At 32.0% G+C, this 23,803-nt stretch overlaps 1 protein-coding gene across 3 annotated transcripts in view; it reads right to left on the reverse strand.

Annotated features, from left to right (window-relative positions):
• The window catches only part of LOC130451264 (uncharacterized), a 53,871-nt gene that overhangs the window by 12,955 nt on the left and 17,113 nt on the right, over nt 1-23,803 (reverse strand). For all 3 annotated transcript variants that reach the window (XM_056790173.1, XM_056790172.1, XM_056790171.1), the window contains exons 3-5: nt 19,757-19,965; nt 13,487-13,655; nt 10,938-11,128 (exon numbers count right to left, since the gene is read on the reverse strand). In XM_056790173.1, coding sequence (XP_056646151.1) covers nt 10,938-11,128; nt 13,487-13,655; nt 19,757-19,965 — 569 coding nt within the window. The remainder of the gene's footprint in view (nt 1-10,937; nt 11,129-13,486; nt 13,656-19,756; nt 19,966-23,803) is intronic.

Consider the following 23,803-nt stretch of genomic DNA (forward strand, 5'->3'; position numbering starts at 1 on the left):
AAAATATAACGGTCTTCATCATTATATGTCATTCCATGACAAAGTTGTGAAAAGGGGATTGGATAGGATGCTACTGCGATTAAAGCACATTATATCCAATCAATTACATTCAATACATTATAGATGAAATGGTTACCACATCAGCAGAGGAATTACATTTTTAAGTAAATACGGTCACTGAAGCAGTCGTTATTCATGTTGAAGTCTATATATCGAAGAAAAATAGTGAAACAAAACTATGATCAGTGCATGATCATTACGTGAACATCGTATTATCATACTGCAGTGAGATTGTATGTATTTGTCTGTTGCGTAATTTTATTAAACATGTTTGACACGGAAACAACTGATGAAGTTGTTGACATTAGCTACACTCCGCCCAAGAAAAGAGTTAAAAAGTTTCATTTTAACGCTAGCGAAAAACAAATGATTGTGGATATTTATAAAAATTGAATACAAGAAAATGATGACAAGACTGTTGACGTTATTTCCAAAACGGCAAATATTTCAGGAGTATCTTCTTTAAGTGTCTACCGAATCGTTCGTGAGTACAGATCTAATCCTTCAGTGGTCGACCCAAAAAAGTATCCATCAAGAAAAGAAATGAACAATTCAATTGATGATTTCGACAGGAGCGCCATCAGAAGAATTGTGCACAATTTTTTCTTTCAAAAGGAGTTACCTAAAGCTCTGAGAGTAGTTAACGAAGATAAGGACTTGTTGGATTTGAAAAGATTAACATTTTATAATATATTAAAAGAAATGCGATTTGAATACAAAAAAGAAGGAAAGAACAGTTTATTATTAGAAAAAGCAGGAATAATTATGTGGAGGCGACAATACCTTAGAAAACTTAAGAAGAAGAAAGAAGAAAATGATGGAAAAATTTTGATTGACATCTACTTATAGCACTTTTCTTCATATTTGAACAAAAGCTAGCTCCAAAACTATAAAGCATAAATGAATTTCTTTATCTTTATTTATAATTTCTCACTTAATTGTCTAATTCTAAATATCAAGTTATTTGAGCTTCTTTCATTTTTAAAGGCATATTATAGATACGTAGATAATCGAATATCAAATATACGTATATACAGGTTATAACATTTTACTAAGACAAGGTTGAATTCAATATAAAATCATTACAGATTTGTATACCTAGCAATTTTATAATTTTTTGAAATAATACAAACAATTTAATTCCATAAGCGACTACGAGGTCTGGCTATAAAATAACTGTGCGCCTAGAGGGCGGGATGGGGTAAAAAACGAGTAGTGCGTACTATTATAGTATTTGAGCAGTAGCGATTTGAAACGAAAGTGTTTTTTTCTCGTGCCGAAAACCATGTGCGACGAAAAACAGGAGCAGCGTATCAATCTCAAAATTAAAAAAAACTCCAACTGAGTACTTTGAATTGTTGAGGGTCGAGAGAGCAAATCACAATTCAAGGCAATTTGGATCGTTTTTTTTCGACATTAACGGTATTGTGATGACTGAGGGTCAGACTGTCAACCAGACTTACTATTTGTCAGTTTTAGCAACACTGCGAGAACTAGTTCGTAAAAAACGACCCGAGTTGTGGAAGAACAATTCGTGGATTTTGCACCAGGATAACGCACCTGCCCATAACGCGCTATCTGTGAAGCAGTATTTGCTTTGAAAGGAACCCGATTTGAGTCGATGGAAGCGGTAAAGCAAAAGACGGCATAGCTCCTATAGGCCCTCACGACAGAAGACTGCTTCGATCAATGGAAAAAATATGGAAAGGTGTATGCCGAGGGGAGTATATTGAAGGGGAGCATTTGAATGTAGAATAATTTTTATAATAAAACCCTTAATAGCCAGACCTCGTATATAAAAGGAAAGTAGACGAGGCATTTTTAGATTATTTCTAATTCTCTCAATACCCAACAATAACTATAACGAAAAGTGGACTAATGTGTGATTGTACTTAAATTTAAAATATATTCTTTTGGAATAATATTAATGGATAAGAATCCATCTAGAATAGGTATATGATACATAATTCATCTGTTATATGTATAATTATTTCGAATTTACGAGAGTATGCAAAAAAAATGTAAATGTCATTTGGAGCACCCTGTAGAATCCATATGATATATATATATATATATATATATATATATATATATATATATATATATATATTATAAAGTTTGTTTTATAAATAAGTTCTAGAGATACCAAAGCTGATTCACTTAATTAATTTTTTTTGTTAATCAAGTATTTACCTGATTAATTTGCTACATGCTACTTTTAAATTCTAGTCACTTGAAACTCACCTGTAATTTCAGAATCAAGTTTCAACAATGTGTGTATAGTATATTACTGAAGCGAACTTTATAGTAAGTAGAGCAAGCAATAATTTACCGAGAACCCAATAAAGGGATTTTTTAAAATGTCAAATCAATAAATACATTTTCCGCCCATAAAAGATTTACCGGAAGTCAAATTTTTACAAGCCCGAAATATACAGTAATGATTTGGACAAGATACAATGTATGTATGTAGATTATGATTCTTAAGGTAACATATACACTGCAATCCAAAGAAACTGTGTTCCCTTTTCTGGCTGTCGCACTGGAGATTACATGAATCCATTCCTATCAGAAAGTTTAGGATATGGGATCTTCTCTTTTTATTTTATACGTTCGCAGTTGTAAATTAAAACAATGTGTTTTAATCACGTGACGTTAAACACCAATCAGAAAAGCGTGACGTTACACCTTGTGAAACGCTATATTGTAGCAGTCATTTTCGTATAAAGTGACCAGGTTATTTCGAGTTTTCAGCAATTATTGTTAAATTAATAAAGTTCGATTTTGCCCAAAATTGACGCCGTTATGCTTGAAAAATGTTTTGCAAATAACACCTACTTTTGTATATCGAAAGTCCGCAGTGTTAGAACTTATATGTAAGTATTATGTGAAAAATAAACGTTTTATTTAATTAGCAGTTACCGGTCAGATAGTCGCATTTGCCCACTGTCGAATGAAAATTCTTAACTGATTTTGAGGTTAGGGAATACAAAGTTTCAATAATTTTAACTCGTTACTTCACGTGGCGTGGTTTATTGTATGTTTTCATTTCATAATTGTTATTGTTTATCTTAAAATGACAGCAATATGAAACCTGTGGAAATACTACAACTTTGGCCACTCATCTAAAACAAAGCATTATAATGCTCTAAAAATTGCATTAATAAAACGTATGTTCCCAATGAATTAAAACAATATTTGGACCAACCATTAATCGACCGAAAATCACACCCGATAGAATTTTGGGTGAATTGTCGCCATTTCATATTAGTTCTCTTTGTAATAGCTTTAAAATATTTGATCTATCAGGCTTCCTCAATATCATCTGAAAGACTTGCTTCGATTTTCAATTTAGCTATTCCAGGTAATAGAAGCAGGTTAACTGGAGAGTCTATTAATGAGCGAGAACTTTTGAGGTGTATACGGCGTATGAAGCTTTTTGGATTGAATGTAGCGAATATTTCCAGTTAAGCACGCCATTATTTTTGACAGGAACGGAGCGTGCAGAACACGTTCGTGTATTTCATATGAATAATAATGCCGCAACAACATAAATTGGAAAATTGATCGATTATTCAACTGGTCGACTTTAGTTGTTTATAAGTATTAAAAAGTTTTTTCGTATGTAAGATTATTATTAGTTAAATTGTGTAATTATCATTTTTTTAGTTCCCATTTTTTTAGAGTTCTGCGCTTATGTATTAGCTACCCTTGATATTCAAAATTCATCTATTGTTTATTCTTTTATTAATAAATTAATTGTAAAAGAACCTCAATCAATATCAAACCAAATGTTTGTTGTTGTGGATCAATAAAAATTGAGGACTAATAATCTTGTATAGAAGGGATGTTTAATTTTGTACTGGCTAATAAAAACAAATGACTAATACTGAAGATAAGTAATTATTATCATCAAAAAAAGTTCGGAATATGAAATGCTCTTATTAAAATAAGTATAACTAAACTTTATGTTAATTGTGCAAATAAAAAACAATTATTCGATAAAAATTACAACTAAAATAATACACTTACATGTTTTGTTTTGCTTTTAGACATGTGACTACGCCTCTGGTTTTTATGAAGTCAATCATATGTTTTGACTGTAATATATATAAGAACACTCACGAATAATTTTCGATACTTTGGCTAAACCGACCAATCAAAATATTCTTTAAATATGATGTTTTGCGAATATTCGATCGTATTGTTCACTACAACTCATTGAATAATGAACAAGGAATGATTCATAGACTATTTACCGCCAAGTAGAATAGTTACTAAACCGTTAGGACTAAGGGTAACATCAACTGCACTCGCCTTAGGAATTTATTGATTTGAGAACTTTGAATGTGAACTATAATGATCTTATTATTATTTCTATGAAATAACACTTTTATGGAAACAACGCGAAAAGCGAATTGTTACTTTTTGGGTTGATAAAAATGAAGCCTTGCACAATATAATAACGCGTTTCTATTGTTGAAGAATATTTCAGAAATAGTGAAAGGATAGAGCCAAAATTCGAAAATAAAGTTGAAGTAGTGGTAAATAGAGCAATTGAATAGTTGGTGATGCTAGATTCACTGGTCGTCCAAAACAAATATTAATATAGAAGTGTGAAATTCGATAACCACCAACAACTGCAAATTTCAATAATACCTCCACAGGGTATACTAAATGTAAATATACGTCTCCATCCTTACACAGTTCAATTTGCACAGAACTGATATCTACTCATCAGTACAGCGATGAATGTAGTTTATTTGAAAATGACTACAATTTTTAACAAATAAATTCAGAAAGCTCTCGCCCTTCTTAAATTAAAATTGTAGATCAAAAGCAGAGAGAAAACGGAGAATAAACTTTGGGGCCTAGGTTTAAAAGATGATCAAAACATACATGATTGTTACGATTATTCCGATAGGGTTGATGAAACAAAGAAAAAGATAACCATGCAGAGATAATTACTTTTTTCTAGTAAATGAGGAAAGGAAAATCGAAAGAGGAAGATATCAAAACAACTTATAGTAGAACCGGATAAAGAAGACCTTTACTTCCGAATAGTAGAGGAAACCAAAACGCAGTAAGAGGTAGCAACTAGCGAAAATCAAGTACAGAGTTATATATAGTTAGATGCATTTCATAATAAACTGCTGAATACATATAAACAAGTGAATTCCATAAAAACTTGATACATCCTCAAAATATTATTGAGTGGTGCGGATTTGATTTGGTATCGATATGGTTTATTATTGCCATAAGATAACACAATTCTAAATCTGCTTCACCAAATTTTCATATAACTTGAGCTTAGCGTTAATTGTGGGACATTACTATAAATGATTCGCGTATTTTTATAATGGTGGATTGTATGGAAAGTTTTCTCCTATAAAATGTTCACTACTATTTACCTTTATTCGCCAAAAGATGACCACAAATTTCGTTCATTAAAGGCACCAGAACAAAAACAGACAATTGTTATCGGGAATATCTTCGTTAAGGCGTTTTTATAAGTAATTTATTTCTTAGTAGATAAATAGAGAAATATTAATCTGAGTAATTCATCGTTGTGAACAGACTTTCTCAGCCTGTCATTATTACTAAAAACGTAGAAAATATTGTGAATCGAGTTATTGTTTTAAAAATACTAATTTTATAAATACGAACGCTACTCACTTTGCGCCGCCCCTGACCTATTTATAAATCCAATCAATTAATTATCATCACGTATTCTTTTATGTATAGACTTACTCTAAAAACTGAATCTATTGAAGTGCCCCTATATTAGAAGGCCGAGTTCGAAAGTCTTATTTCAGTATCAAAATAGATCTTATTGAAAAACGGGCGATGATTAAATACTGCATTTAGAAGAGTTGACACAAAGGCAAATTCAGAGTCGTGTAGAGATGAAAAACTAGATGAAGCACCCATAACCACTCCTATTAAACAACACCATGTGGTACATAATATACTCAATGCAGAACTGAACATGAAAAAATTGTCTGCACAATGTGACACGCAAAATAGACAAGACAAAGAAAATTTTTTGTAAGATGAGTTCAACAATGGATCGACATGGATTCATCAGTATGATATAGAGATCTGAATGTAGTTTAAGAAGTGGACATCAAAGTTCACTAATGACGCGAAAGTTCAAGTTGCAACCCAGAATCTTTACCTTAGTAAAGAGTACATTGAAAAATAAAAGTGCCAATTTTTGGGTTAGGGTCGAAGCAAAGGGATTAGCCCTAGTCCATTCGAAATTCAGATTATGTATGTAAGTTAAGTTAAAACATAATATTGTCACTTGGCTTCTTAACTTTAATAAATTTGAAAGATTTTGATTTAAAAAGTTTGCATAAATAGACATTCACATTTAAGTTTTGTTTTTTGCGCATAGATTTCCGTTGATTGTTGAGAAACTATTGTTAAGTGTGCAATACGAATTGAAATGGTACTGGCGTTGAGAATGCATTAAGGACGATTATTGATTGTGGTAGAAAATGTTAATTAGAATGGTTTTGGTTTATTGCAACCAAAACGTAGATGAATTTCATTTGGCATTGCCGCTTTATAACATTATTAACTGAAACTGGAAAATAAGTGACTCTCCATCAAAATATTTTTTTACATGATTTATAACTTTTTATAAATATTAAACATTTCAATTTGTCGTTTTTTAACAAGACTGATGATGAAATAATTGAATTCGACTGCAGTGTATCAAGTGTGATAAAAATAGGGTGTATTATTTTACTAAAAACAAAGCGAGAAGGTAAAATACAATTTTAGTTGAAATATTTCAAAGTACTACACTTGCTAGCAATACATGTATGCCCACTTCGAATCCATGACTAGATCGGCTTTCATTTGCTTTATTGTGACCTTTTACATCATATCTTATTTTTTGGTCAGAACCAGACAAATGAATAATCTTATATATCTCAGCAGAAAACTCGCGATTAAAAAGTGCAAACCTTTCAGTACCCCCAAGTAAAATTCATTTTTTCATATGTTTTTGATTCATCAACTGACTCCTTCACATTTCTCGATCACTGGCACTGAAAGTTACACCATCGACCGATTTGAGCATTTCGTGAGTTTCTTTGACACTTCTTCTCAGCTTGGAACAAAACTCCATACGTTATTCAAAATCAATTTTTCACCATATTCACGGCAAACGCGATTTTCTTAAGCAGACTGAAAAATCTAATCTAAAAATCTAATTGTCTCAACATATGACGGTATAAAAGTGGAATACAATACTTTTACGTACCGTTCTTCTAGTGGAATAACTACTAAATATCACCCCATTGTCTTCGTAGCAGTAGTTGGAACCATCCTCGCGGACATCTTCTCCAACAATTACCGATTTCATAAGCTTGAGTTTAACGGCGGCCACTGCTTGCTTCGCCCTTTCATGTCAACTTTTTTTGTCCCTACTCATGGTCGAGATTATGTTCTGTTTTATCAGTGTCGTTCTCACCCTTGTTATCATGCTCGTTCACGATGCATTCCATTTCTCGTAGTAAAATATGGTGTAATCTGGTGTATCTTGGACTCCGACTATATACAGAGATTATCAGTCTACGTTAGTCTAAAAAGTAGTCTATTCTACGGTGCCCGTTTCTATCCATATTTTTTCTTAAGTTTAAGCTCTTTGTTCCCTAGGCACTTAGATTAATTACTATTTCATTTTATGCTGTCACTATTGTCTGTCATGCATATAACCTGTGCCTCAGTGTCGAACTTTTCGATTTGAGTCCGCCCTCCAACAATTAGTCAATTTCGGGAAATCCCAGTTAGAATTTGGATTGCTACTGATTACATTGTTTGGTAACCGGCGGTAACGCGGATCAAGGCCTTTCTCAGTTATTTGTTTGAATTTTTTTATTCACAATTACCTTCCCCAAATAGATTATCTATACAGTAGAACAAATTACATAACATCGTAAAGCAGTTTTCTCTTTTTCTTCCTCGAACCTCCAATATTTAGGGATAATATGATTTGTTCCATATGAGTCCTGAAATTCATGTTGTCTTTTATCGCCATTTCGAAATATTTTATTTCCCTTCCTTTTCCTTCGCTTTGTCCATCAAGTATGAGATATACTAATTGAAATAGATTCAGTGTAATTGCTGTTAGAAAAATTGATTTTTCTTATTTTTCGATCAGAGCTCGTAAAATCCAAACGAGTTCTTCGAAGTAAAATGGTATGGTAACAAGTTCTTTCTTTTCTTATTATATAAACAACAGCTATGGTTGATTCATTATACACAAAAAAATGAAGAGAAAACCACAAATAAACTCATGAAAATATAAATATTATATGTTCATTGGTTTAGGGATTTATATTGTATACAGTGAAGATCAAAATTGCATATTAAACGTCAAGGGAAAAGAAAATAAATAAAATCGTATTTTGTCCAGAAGAAAATATAAAATATACTCTTCTGAAATGATGAACTATTTTTCATTATTCTTTCTAAAGAACGTAAAAGGGTTAGCCATGTTTTGCCAAGATAAATCTTCATTATTTTTCTTTTTTTTTTCATAACTAAGATTATTATGTTTCACCTTAACATTAAACAAAATAATATCCACCAGTCTTTAATAATCCATTATCGATGGATGAAAATTTACGAAGCAAATCGGTTGTAACTGAATTTATTCATTATCCTTTCCTCAGTCTTTTTGTTATCTAATCAAAATAATTATGTATTTTTTTATAATTTAAACATTATTTCTTAATAAAGTGAAATTGCTACATATGTATATAAAAAATCACCGCAGATATTCATTTAATTAATAGAAATAATTGTTAGATACTTAGCAATAAATTATAAATATGCAAAAATGGTGTGAAATTATTTTATGTTCTTTAAAATTGATTACCATATTGAAATTAGTTTAAAATGAATACAATTACAAAATTCTATAGTTAGGTTTCAACTTTTGATAAATTTCATAGTACTAGATAAGAAAAGGTAAGAACCAAAAACTGGTTTTAGATGTATACTTTGCTTAAATTGATTGAATGTCAACAAATCGTTTAAAATTATTCAAGATTTTATTAAAAAAATGTACGCTTACTAGGTTTTGAGTATGTACCTAAACTATAGTAAAATGATAAGCTAGCATAGATATGAAAGTGGTCCGTTGTGTATTTGGTACTTACAAAAGAAAAACGAAAACTCAGAAAAGTATCTTCTTTTAGATCGATAAACTTGACCCAGCGATGCTCCAACTGCTCAAGTTTGAAAACAAAAAAAAGTCGAACTGGAGAATACAGTTCATGGGGCAGCAATTTGTAGCCAATGCGATTGTGTGCCGAATTTGGCATAGTACAGCCCTGCGACTGTTATGGCCTCCTATAGGTAGTAAATGTGATCAGAAAACGGTGGTTATGACTCACGCGATCTTTTGAAATGCCTAGCGTCTCAGCTATTTCGCGCACTTTCAATTGGCGATTTGCCAATACGAAATCGTGGATTTTTGTCACGTTATCAACCAATCACCATATACAATATCCAATTGATCTGAATAGAACCAAAACCATCACCCCACTCCGCTCCTTCAAGTTCAGTATTATTCGAGAAGCTATCGAAATAGAGAAATGTCCAAACTGTCTGAACACAAGAGACAGCCTGAGAGTACCGGCAATTTAGAAACACCTTCTTCATCCACTTCAATATTATTCCGGCCAACAATAACATTTCCTCTAAAAACCCCCGAAAAGCCACACATTTATTACCCCTCACGCCAATAATATACTTTCCACACGCGCCATAAATCCGCCAATAGGTCCCCTATAATTTCAAGATCCAGGCGACTAGCCCACCAGTTAGTGTGTTAATGTCAAGAGTGTTCTCGATGGTAAACATACTATTTTCTATTTTAATCATTTTATATTTTTTTTGTTTTAGCTTTTCATTTCTTTTCACTTCTTACCAATGAACGAATATCTCCACCCTCCTCATGATAATGGCTCCAAAGCAGGAGCCTTAATGTCAAAAATTTCGAAAATTCCAACGCAGTTCAACCCGTAAATTTAGTTATTTTGTTATTAGAAGATGGGATGAAAAAGATATAATCTAATTGAGACGCTATTAATTGATATAAGAATTTGAGGTTTGTTTGTTCTTATTATATCATTTGTAGTGACAGCAGCGTCACTATATGACAAAAGAATGATGATACAAATATCACAATCGAACTGATGAAATTTAAAGCAATAAGAAGTAACGGAAAAGAAATTATGAAAAGTAGGGTCCCGCAATAAATTATCATAAAATAAAACAAGTAAGACGAAAACATAAATAGAAAATTATTAAATAATAGAAAAGAGAAATATGCTCATACAAAGTTAACCTAAATTGAAATAGTATGCTAAATTAAATCATGTGAAAATTAAAGTTGTAAGTAATGAAGGGGATGAAAATTTTACTTTTATGACTATGACTATCAAATAAGAAAATTCCGTATAATTTAATCTCACACTTAAAACATTTTGAGAGGTAATAACATAAACAACAAGAAATAATTATAAAAGTTTCACTCTATAAATTTTAGATGCGCAGTTTACTAAAAATATGCCGAAAGTAGAGTAATAAAAATATAAAAGTGTACCAGGTAACAAAAAGTTATTTCTAAATTTAAAATCTAGTATACACAAAATGTTTTACCTGAATATTTTATTCAATGTTGTTGTTGTTGTTGTTTTAAATGAGATAATTATCATAATTCTTATTTATGTGCAATTATTAACGTAATACATTGTATAATATACACAATATCAATATAATAATATATTTATAAGAATCAATTCATACGATAATTATATTTAATATAATGCATTCATTACAAAATATCTTACCTTAAGGTCTGGAACTAATTTAACTTGATCTTCTAATTGTTTAGTTCTCTCGAGACTCAAGGCCATTTGTTCTCGTATCTTCTGCAATGCTAAAGGGCTCATTCCGCATGTTTCAATGGTCGCAGTGTCGAAATCGTGCCTCGCAGTCCCGTCATGGGCTGAAGGTAAAACAGTCATGGTTGGACCGGAAACTAAAGAAATCTTTTGTGAATGTTCCGTACATAATAATGCATAGCAGTCTTGGTAGCTTATAGAATAATCAACAATATCTGAATCAACAAAAATTATCTTATCTATTAGATAAATTAATCGTCGTAATAACCAAAACCACATCCATAAAAACACACTTAACAATTTCACTTTGTTCAATTTCTCCATTCTTTTTTGGCTACTCTCCGGCACCTCTCTCTATAAAATGTTTATTTAATCTAACTTAGAAGTGTAATAAAGTGCATTAAATCTACGCATGCGTTTTAAATGGTAGAGTGAACAATTGTTTAGGTTCGATGCACACGTTCAATTGAAAGCGCCATTTGGAACATCACTACAACTCTTTGACAGTAGAATTAGTCACTCAACAAAAAACTAAACGATACCGGTAAACAAAACGTTATGGCAATTACTGTCTACAGAGAAGACGTAGAAGTAGATCTTCTCTAACAAAGTTGACGATTGGTATCATTAGAATATAATTTAATAGTTATTATTATATGTAACTTAGAAAGTCGACTAGACACACAATATTTACAGCCTCATTATCAAGTGTGATCATTTCAGCATAGTATCCCATAGTTTATTAATTTCTGCACATTTTTCAAGAGTTAATTGTTTTTTTGACGTTGAAGGTTTATTACTTACATTCGTATCTTGATTTGTAGTTTCTTGCCCCTTAGGGAACGTAGGTACCAACTTATGATATTCTTCATTGTGTTTATTTTCTAAATGATTTAACATTCCCGATGTTGTGGCCTTTCTTCCTACACCACCACGAGAAATTTTTATTTCGCACAGTTTATACACGGCACTTTTCGGGTCATTTACATCATCCTCGAAGTGTGCCCATATAGGCCATAATCGATTTTTTTTATTATTTATTTATTATTTTATTTTTTTATTTATTTATTTAATTGTCTATTTGTTAAATTTTACACTATCACACATATAAACAGATCAAAACTAAGAGAGCACAATAAACTGTACTTAACGTAATACGATATCCACGAAATAAACTTGTCGAAACGTGCAGTGCGTTAGCAATATACAGCGATACATTAGAACAAAACAAAGGAGCCCGAAACAATCATGCCTGTACAAGTTTTTGGCGAATACTTTTGGCTATTCGGTCAAGGGCCTCGCCGAATATTCGGTATTCGGTATACTGCCGAATATACTAGTCGTTGCGAGTCCAATCATAATATATCATTGGCATATGCATACATATACATACATTAGGTTTTAAATACAGTAACAATTTCTTTGTTCTCCTTATACAACCTGTTTACTTTATGATGTTGCAGTTTTTATAGAGACAATTTATAAAAAGGCTTTTTTATTTGTTCACAGCAAATTAGAAATTTCCAGGATCGTATGTCTTAGTCCTTTTTCCAATATAAGTTCATTCGATAAATAGTATCCCATTTAAATTCTATTGATTGTATTAGTCAATCTTATTTTAACGAGTTTCCTCAATTTTTTCGGTATTTCTACTTTTTCAAGTGCTTCATAAAGCGTTCAATAGATACGTTAACATGGTTTTATAATAAGCTACATTCATGATGTCTTCAATTGCAACACATTATTGTGATATAAATTTTTCCTTAATCTACCGAAATATTAACAATCCAGGTTTTTTTGAAAGGATTTTGCTTATTTTTCCTAATTATGGGAAAGTGACGAATATGGAATAGTATCCCTAAAATGGAATACCACCATTTCTCGGAAACAAATACTCCTAGTTGCTAAAGACAAACATCTTCTGTCTCTTTCAATCATTATATTCGCGTACAGGTTTTGACTCGTGGCCGCAGTGAGTGTTATGTTTTGACACTGTGAGAAAAATTTCAGGAGTTCGTAAAAAGTAAATATTTCTTAATACGTAGTTGGTCAGGAGAGGGAATGATTTATTACTCTACACTCTTTTCGAATGGAGTATAAATTAATATATGTAAAATAAGACTGTCAATACTTTGACTGCAGCTGTATGATTGATAATAAATAAGAATAAAAAATTTTATTTACAATATCTTTTTTTCTATAATACAGAAACATAATGGTATTCCATTTGGTCACTTTCCTCTACTACATTTTGTATTAAGTATCCGCAGAAATTGTTGTGTTTCTTGGCGAAAGGAAAGATTAAACCAGATATGATAATACTGATTTATAATAACTGTTTTCGAAAATCGAACAAAATGTATTGGCATTGCTTCCTTGAAATGAAATCTAAAGTTAGCGATCTACAATACAATAAACATAAATTTTCCAGTTTTAGTATGTATATTTGACTCATTTGGGTAATTTAGAAAACAAAAAATAAATGGTTTACTAACCTGAGACGGCAGTAACATCTGGCAAGTTATTAGACAATTTGTTTTTAGACCTTTGAAGTGTTCTTTCAAAATCGGTAACAGCATCATCGAACCCATCGGTTATAAACGGAAATTTATTTCTTGTAGTTTTTGTTGACACCGGCGACAAAGAGTTTTGCTCCTGTATTGTCTGAAAGAAACAAAATATTACACATATTCCCACATAATTTATGAGAAAATATCTTATTTAGACCGTTTAATATTTCTATTCTTTAACAGATGTTTTTGGTTTCTAATGTATATTAATAAATTCTTTTTTTTAATAGTACGGATAAATTAAGTATGGATATCAGAAAACAATCTATTTAACCAATGAAGACTTACTTTCCTACATTGTTATAAATTAAGTTTTAATATACGAACCACGAGCAATTATATAACTATATTGGTATTTATGAAACAGGATTTTGAATTTTGTTAACCACAGATAGATTTTCCATTCAATTTATATGAACCATTCCTAAGAATTTATTTAGGTATTTATCGTATTGATGACATCATAATCTATTTTTCAAATATCGAAATGTTTATCCTACGTAAAATATCCTACTATTAGTATTGTTTATTTTTTAGCTTTTTGCATTTTTTATACTTCTTATGTTATTTATCATGCTTTAGGATATTTTCTTAGAAAATAGATAGTGAAACAAGAAAACCCACACTTTCAGGAACTTATTGGTATCAAGTACACCCAAATTTCAGCTATTTTCGAATATAGTCACCGCAAGGATTGAGAAATTCGTGAATGGTGCCGATATGTGCCGGACAAACAATCTCATGCATCAAGGATCGTGATATTTGCAGAAAATTGTCACTTAGCTCTGTAATTGATGAGTGACCTTCCTCCAGCACGCGCTGGGGTACAAGTTCAACAAAATACTGAGTAATAAAGGACAGTCGCCCCCTGCGCTTCAAGTAATGGACACTTTGACGACTGTCTACACCATGGATGCACGATCAGCTAACTCTTGGTATTCAGCCCATAGACTTCAAAGAGCTGACGATGAATTTCAATTTGCGCAATGCTTCCACTGCTGCATTCAAGAGCTTTATAACCCATCTAACCTCACAGGCGGAGTTTCCATTTCGGACCAAGCTACTGGCAGGAGGCGGGACCTGTTTGGCTGGCATATGATTGAGAAGCACTCACAATTGTTGTGGCTAATTACGTTTACTTTTAATAATTTTATTTAATTAATCATTTCTAAATTGTATATGAATTAAAACTATTTTTTTCTTCTCTCGTTTTAAATACCTTCCACATATGTGTCACCCATGAGAGAGAGAACGAAAAAGTCAGTTAATGGAGCTATTATTCGATGTTACGATGTTGTTAGTAAAAACTTGTTGACAGGAGTTATTTAGTCACCTGATTGCTTTTTTTAAACAAATAAGTCCGATCTTCTGACTGTAGAAAATAAATATTTTCACAAAAGCTGGGAAATGGGAAATACTTGCTCTTGAAATATCAATTTGAGTGACGTAGAAATAACCGAAAATTTCCAAACAAACAATCCGAATAATTTCGATGCAGGGGTATGAAAGAAGAAATTCCTTTAGATATAATTTCATAATTAATATTAGGAAGGTTTTCTGAAAAATTTCCACTCTCTACTTGAAGAGTCAGCACTCATATAAGTTAGGAAATATGTTTGCACATGCTTTGAGAGAATCTTACTTAAATTACAGCCATTTTGGACGCTGAGTTTTTATTTTAAAATCGACAGTTGAAGATTTTTCTGAAAATAGAGAAAATTGAGTGTCGAGTTGTCCTTAAATATTTGTTTTTAGGAATTACGTAAATAAAAGAAGAATTAGAAATTGTGAATTGAGACTCTGCATTATCATTTTACGACTGTAAAATGTTGGGTTGTATCAGCTTGACTGGCTGAGATCATTCGGGATAGTCAAAACTCTCAACTGGAACTGGACTAGCGTTGGGTTAATTTTAGGGAGATAGAAGACGCTATCGGCATATTAAAAGAACGCAGTTGCCTTATATTGACGGAAGAATTATGCATAAGTAAGATGTCAAGAAAGTGGATGGACGGAAAAAAACAAAGACGGTTTCATCGACAGGAAAAATGAGGGTCATCGTTTTTTGGGATAATCACGATGTTGTGTTCACCGACTATCTTAAAAGAGTTAAAATAATAACGAGAGGCATTGTTGCTTGATAAAGGAAAGGGAGAAACTGCAAAAAAGCCACCGCAGTTAAGAAAAAGAAAGTGCTTTTCGATCAGGGCAACACTTTCTCACACTTTGGTGATGGCCATGGTTAAAATTCACGGATTGTACTTCAAATTTATTAACCATCCACCATATTCACCAGATGTAGCCTGTTTCTTAACCTTTAAGTTTCATTTGCAGGAGATAGATTTTCATCAGACGTCGACGTTATGGCATACGTGAACACCTATTTTTAAAGACGGCAACTATTGTTTGTAAGGGTTAAAAAATTAGAGCATCACTGGAATAAGTGCAAAGATTGTGTCTTGTTTCTTTGTTAGGTCGGAAATTCTCCAGATAACCCTCGTGAAAGAGAATCAATTTAAATGTCGTCATTTTCATATGGCAAAATGTTGTGATACAGAAGATTTTAGCAGTTTAAAAAAATGTTCTTTGAAAAGAGTAAATGCGAATTCAATTTGTTGGAACTCGTTGTTTGATTGATTATTTTTTTTTTGTTTTTGAAAAGCTCACATATTTTTAATGTTAGTATCAATATTAGTAAGTTGATATTTTGTTGATTGTTTTTTTCCTTGTTTGTTTTATGTTCAAAATTTAAAAGTATAAATAATGTAATAACAGGTTCAAGAATAATATTAAAACAGTTATTCAAAACAAATGTGTTTACTTATTTTATAAAAGTACAAGAAGTCACAATTTTCAAATTTCATTACAGCCAAAGTTATCTACGTATTATTGTGCACGAAAGTTAAGGCATATACAAGGGTTAATTTTTTTATAAATAAAAATATAATCATCAAGTCACATTATGTTATATATAGAACCACGCTAGAAACTAACAAATCTGAACCTATTGGAGCGTGCCCGAATTTGAGAGAGTATCACAATGGAGTGTATCGAGCAATCGGTAATTGAATACTGAAAATTTTATTTCGAGTGATACGAAAAATGTTACTTTTATTACTGCCAAAAAATTTCCATTAGTAACCTTGAACTTTGCTAACCGTATTTTGGATGCTGAAGACGTAATATCGTAGATTACCTGCAAATGGGGTCACCATTACAGGTATTTAATATGCCAATTTAATTCTAAAATTGTGTCAGACTGTGGAAGAAAAACGTCAGGGAAAGTTGCACAAAGTCATCTCTTACTCAGTATAATGCACTCAGACACATGGCTGCCATTGTAAAAGCTCAAGGGGCGAATAAGTTGAGTTTTCACCATCTTATCTAGATTGGGAACCCAGCGACTACCGGATGTTCCCACAACTTGCGCAGAAAACGGTTTTCTTCGAATATTTCAGGTAAATCAGTGATTGCTGAGATTGAACTATCTTTGTATTTACCCATCTCTTACCAAGTGTTTCACTGTTGTGAAATCAAATGTCCCACTTGTAACAAACGAAAGCCGCGCCTATGTCTAACATTAATTATTTAATTTCAACTATTAAATTTTGTTGTTCACAATATTTTTTTCATATTTGTGTCTAGTAGTTTTTCACCATATTATTCAGTACACTAATAAATTATTGTAGGGTAACTAATACATCATTTTTAGTAATTAACAAAATGCGTATTGATTTTACCAGACCTTGAAAAGATCTCACTTAAATAAACAAACATAGTAGGCCAAGCTGTAGCGCATTTTTGATTTACGAAAAGACACTACATCGATTGGGCACTTATATAAAAAATGATGAGCTGAATGACGTATCTGTTGTATATTCGTATTTCTGAAGCGTAATATTAATAACAATTTTTTGCAATAAATGCAGTTTCTGTATTTTATGCTTTATGCTGTGAAACTAACAAAAAGCAATTGTAATTCGACGACCTGTAGATGTTAAAAAATCTAGAAAATGAGAAATATGATACTTAGATCCTGAGAAAATTGGGTATTGTTTTAAATTCATAAAACTGGCCGAGCGAGCGTTCGCTGTCAAGTGTTTGTATATTTCTCAAAATATACCGCAACTATTTAAACGAAGCAAAGGATCAGATTTCTCTGGTCGTGTTACCCCAAAATATAAAAAAAGGAGAGAGAAAATGGGAGAGTTCATGTTTTTAGAATGGCCCTGATGCAGAATAGAAGCTAGATTAGGCAGAATGGCGATTACTGCTGCGTCTACATAATTGCTTATCGTCGACCATTTAGTTTATGAAGGAGCTGACCAGGTTACGTTTGGTGATAGAGGAATCATCGAGTAAGATTCGGGAGTTGTTGCTTGGGTGTCGATAAAAAACGCTGTCTAGTATTCCAGAGGGTGTTTTTCGCTGTAGCATTACCAGATTCGATACTATGGATCACTTATCATGCTTGGGATGGGAGATGCAGATGCAGCACTTGCATTGGCAGTACCTAAGAATTGAGAAAAATATTGATCTATCACTATATATACGATTATTACTATATATATACGATTGTACTCCAACCTCCATTATTCATCTAAGATTTTGCGTTCGGCCAATTTTCGCGCTAAACGATGATTTTCTAGTTTCAAAATATAAAGATGAAAAACGCGTTTTTTGCAATACATTGTTATCAACTGGAGTCCAAAACATTTGATCATGTTTTATATAATCATAATCGATTGATACTAGTTTCTGTCACACAATTTTAATCCTGTACAGCTTGGCCTATTCGATTTCATATCAACTAGAAATCAATAAACAAATTTTTTTCCACTTCAAACTACCTAATATTTGCGTGTTAAATAAATGCACAGAATTCAATGTCGGCCTCTATTTAACTTTGAACTAACTAAACTAATTCATTGATTCAACAGATTAAATGAAATTTTACAATTTTTTTATGATGAAACATTACTATTACTGACCTTTTGCAATGTAAATTCCACAAAAACAATCTGAATATTAATTTTATAGCCACAAGACCTTCACCTATTAATTTAATATGTGTACTAAAGAGTCAACATATCCACATTACTTAAATAACATTGTACTTGTACCCGCTACTAGCAAAATTATCTTTTGAAATAACTGAAAGCCCGCAGTTAGTAGAATCCTTACGTTTAAATGTTTATTTATTAGTATATGTGGGTTTTTTAAAAATTGTTGATAAAAACTGCACATTTGCACATTCTTAGTGATTGGATATACGCAATATTTTTGTTATTTTTATATCAACTGATTAATGGGTAATTCTCACGAAATTCCGAAATTATTGTGCTTGGAGTTTATACAAAAATCCGACAAAGGAATTCTATAAAATCCACATAACTATACCTAAAAGTTTCACATAAGATTTTAGAGCCGTATAAATAAATCCCAAGTACCCATTTTTTTTACTTTTGTTTACCAAAAAAGAACAAAAATCATTCGTATCATATTAAAAGTTTATGGAAAAAACCGAAATTAGACTTCAGCTGACAATTCGCATAGATTCCAGCGAAAACTATTGTTGCAAATATAACGAACAGATTCAGGCAGTACATTTCGGAGGTACAAGACAACAAATTACACTACATACAGGAGTATTATATTTACGTGAAAATGGTACTGTAAAACTTTACACATTTTGTTCTCTCTCTGAAAATAATAGACACGATACAATGGCAGTATCACAATCCAAACATTCACAGAATACACATGCTTAGTGATAGTCCTGTCATCCAGTATAAGAACAAGTTCATGTTTCATCTTGTATCTCATCATATGATTTGTTTCCGGGTGTGACATATTTTGCGTGGAATTATTCGAAACTAGGCCATGGCGAAGGTGCTCCTGATGGCGTAGGTGGCACATTAAAAAGAACAGCTGATAAAGCAGTGACTGAAGACAAGGACATCGCAAACTTGAAATCTCTCAAAGAAATTTTGTTGATAAGATGTTCTTCAATAAAGCTATTTGAAGTTATCACTGCTAATATCGTCAAAATAGAAGACTTAGTCAAACAGTCAACCATCATTGCATTTCGTGGAACCCTAAAAATTTATACCTGGGGGTATAAAAAGGGCTCAGTTGACGTCTGTACTTCAAATGTAAACAATTCACTAGATACTATTTTAAAATAAAACTTACTGTATAGGTGTGTTCAGATGAAGTGATTAAGGGGGCTGTAAGTCCCAATAGTACTTCCATAGAATGTCGTTGTTTTCTTCTATCTTTTCTTCTTTTAATGGAGCCGGTTCGATTATCGGCTTCCTTACTGATGGATTCACAGTAACGAACGAAATCCAAGTCGATATGGTAGCCATAGGGACAGCAGTTACACTCATACCAAGAATAGCCTGAAAAAATAATAATTATGATCAGAAGTAGCATTTTTCATGGTAGTACAAAGAAAATGTGTTGAAAAACATCCAAAATTATAATAAAGTTTGGTTAATAACCTCTGTTAGGTTTTCCGGAGAAATATAATTCAATATTCATCGCGATATGTTGACCTCTTTTCAACAGTGCAGTACATTTTAAAAGACTAGTAGGTGTTTTTTTTAGCTCGATAGAACTTACGAATGAGTTAATTGTCAATTGAAGTGTCATACTATACTTTTGATTGACTTTCACATTAAAAATTTTGTGATAAATAATTAAAGGTAGATTGACACTTGAATAACACAACCAAATTATACAGATTTACCTTTCCAAGATGTTCAAAATTTTGCCTACATCCTGGTGTAAAAACTAATGCTAGGAGGTTAGTATAATGAGTTTTTTTGTCGATTGGTTTCTAGAGAAGAAGCAGGAAAATGATTAGATATTGTGTCGCAAAATGGTGTCCAACGACATTTTTAGCTAAACTGTACTCATTTCTTCAAAAATGAATTCAAAATTCGCGTTACGATAGTTACCGCACGATTATGGCGAGTGAGAGAAAGAGGAGTATCTTATAAGGATGAAAAATTGAGAAAGTTTACGATAAATAACAGTCCAAAAATCTTCCAGAATGGCGCTGGTGTAGACAAAGGGTATGGTATGCACGTAGTATGTATAGTATTGAAGTATGCAGAATTGAAAAATTTAATATCATAGTTTATTATTGAAAATTTCAACAACAGCGTTGTATAAAAGTATGAAAAGTTATCCAGGGCGTAAACATTTGGCGCTTCCTTTGAATTTTACCTACTACCTATTACGATACAGTGTCGAATAGTGAAAAAAATCAACTGAGCGCTTGGATATAAAAATTTACAGGTCCATCAATTAAATTTTTGAGCGCTTAAGATGAGATCGTGGAGATCACTCAGAAAATGCTGTTATTGCACGGATTTAACAATTAACTTTATTTCCATATTCTACCATTTATCGCGTTATAAAAGTGGGGGATGATATAGATCAGACACTAAAGCGAAAGAAGGTTAACCGATAAAAGTTGATGATGCAACCAAAGATGTTATTCAACAATTAGTGTATGACTTCTATGAAATTAATTGAGTGCCAACATTGGACATGACTCAGAACAAACTGCGTATATACCCTGATTATGACTATAAATTTCTGCGAGTTGGATATAAAACAATGAAGTGATAATACAGTTTCTTTATTTATTGGATATAATGCCGATTAAAATGTGAATGCGAATAATTTCAATTCTAAATTTCCCCAACTAAGGTTGTTGATGGCGAAAATAAAAATAGTTCATCTATGTATGTATAAAGCGAGTTGTAGGCCAAAAAACACATTTTTTTTAATTTGCACAGTGATTTTTTGAAAGTTTCAATAATATAAGATCACTCTTGTATATTAAAAAGTTCACAGATACTCAATTATATCAATAACTAAAGATTACTGTACCGGAAAACTATCAAAATTATTACAACAATTCCTCGAAACTTGGTCTAATGATTTGAGAAACAAAAAGCGTTCATCAAAAACTATTGACCTTGACCCAGACGAACTTAACAATTATTTCGTGAAAGTTAGTAAGCGTATTAGCTCTAAAATATCTCCAAGTCGTGATGCTCTTTCTCTCTTTCCTTTTAAAAGAATCACAGACAGTTTCTTTCTTAGACCTGTAAATAGATTTGTTAGAGCAAACCATACTCAGCATTTAAAACAAAACTTCCCGCGGCATCGATGCGTTATCGATAAGTTATTTTTGAATTTTTCAGAAAAGATTATGTTCTCTAATCAACGAATCCTTTTCTCAAGCTGTCTAAAAAGATAATAGAACGACTAACGAAAAACTGTCTACCACCGTTTTTTTTTTTTCAATATAAAATCTTGGAAGCTCATCAATTTCGATTGTGTTTATCGTGAAATTCTGACTAACAAACTAGAGTATTATGGCATCCGAGGTGGTCCTTTAAAATGGTTTGTATTTTACCTTAAATCTAGAAAACAATTGGTACGAGCTAATGGTAAAGTTTCAAATAAATTGGCAGTTGGCAGTGGTGTACCTAGGGATCAGTTTAGGGTCCAATTCTTCTTTTTTTTATTCATTAATGATGCCACAGACTTACGAATTAATGGTAAATTCACTTTATTCGCGGATGACACAAGTGTAACCTGGAGTGGTCCAGGTATAAGTCCTGGTCTAACGCAAACGGTCTCTGTTTAAGCACCGAGAAAACTCTAGTTTTATTCTACAAAGCAGCTTTACAACCTCTAAAACTCAACAAAGACTTAATACGATCCTCAAATTCGATCTTGGTCTACATATTGATGGTGCTCTTCAATGGTCTGTACATGTAGACACCTTGGCGATTACTCGTTGTTCGAATCGCATCTTCGCTATATTGTTCAATCAGCTACCTTCACAATTAAAAATGGAAGATTGAAAAAGGAATTTCTGGTTGAAAGACCTTATGATTCTAATTTTTTTATCCTTTTTCCTTATAAGAGGCCAAAAATCCTTTTAGGTTTAAAAATCTAGTACGTGATAGATGCTGTAAAAATTCGAAGCCAATTGATGGGTTTCCGGAGCTCCAGCCAAAACCTCTTTTATAACGTTACTGTTAATTATAGTAAAACTTATTTATTTTAAACAATGAGACACCGCTAAAGAGTCCTGTGTTATGTTTTATTTCGCCGTATTATTCACTCCTTCAAGTAATAATAGAATAACATAATAGAATCGGTTTTTTATTTGGTTTCCTTACGCAATACCAAAAAGTTTCAGTAGAAGTTGAATTTAATTAGTTATTTTCTACGTCATTGAGTGTCCGTCATTTTTCATTGGTATTATCCCGATAAAATAAAATGTTGAATCGATTCGTAATAATGCGGATTACAGCAGTCCTGAATTGGATATCAACTGCTTCGGAATAGATTTTATTTGAGTTTTTTTACAATGTAACGCGCTTAAAAAGCACACGGTATAAAGATCTCCGTATATTTTAATACGAACATAGTTTTGAGTAATTTCAGATTTTGTTAATAGTCATTAATGTGTATATAAGTTATCATCAGATAAGTATCAACTCATTTATTGAATTTGCTGCTTTCTACATTAATCAAAGTAGTTCAGACTTGTCTAGAGTGATTAATGTCTAACCTAGCCCATATCCATTCATGAGCGCATTACGTTGGCGTCACATTAGAAAGTACCCAAATATTTTCGATCAAGCAAATACTTTTTCTATAATATAAATAGTGTATTAACTTTATATATCGGTAGACAATTATAGATAATAAGAGGTCAATAATTATAATGAGATTAGTTTTGTTCATTTCATTATTAGAAAAATTTCATTTCCGAACGTAACACCATGTAGTCAAACCAAAATAACGTTTTTGTAACGGGAAGAACTTAATAGTTGCTGCGGAACTGGAGCGTGCAACATTGCGTGTTTACATGATGCAATTTTTAAACTTGAAATCATAGGACCACACTTGCAGAGAACAGACAGTGACGGCCAACTTCGACCGGCACCATTCGGTATGTTTTAAGAATTTTTAATATTGAAGAAAATTAGTTTGCCTTTGGCAACATCTGATTTCAAAACACTTATTTTTCAAACTTCGTGTTATGTTGTCGATTTTCTTCTAAAAATTCTTTACACATTGAGTTTTTTGTCAACTCTATGCGATAAAAAAAATTTCAATAGGGTTTTAGAATTCATTAATCAATTCGAGGTTCTTATTCTTTGTCATTATTTTCTATGAGAAAAACACAATTTTCTCTGT

Source organism: Diorhabda sublineata, chromosome X (assembly GCF_026230105.1).
Source record: "Diorhabda sublineata isolate icDioSubl1.1 chromosome X, icDioSubl1.1, whole genome shotgun sequence".
NCBI lineage: Eukaryota > Metazoa > Arthropoda > Insecta > Coleoptera > Chrysomelidae > Diorhabda > Diorhabda sublineata.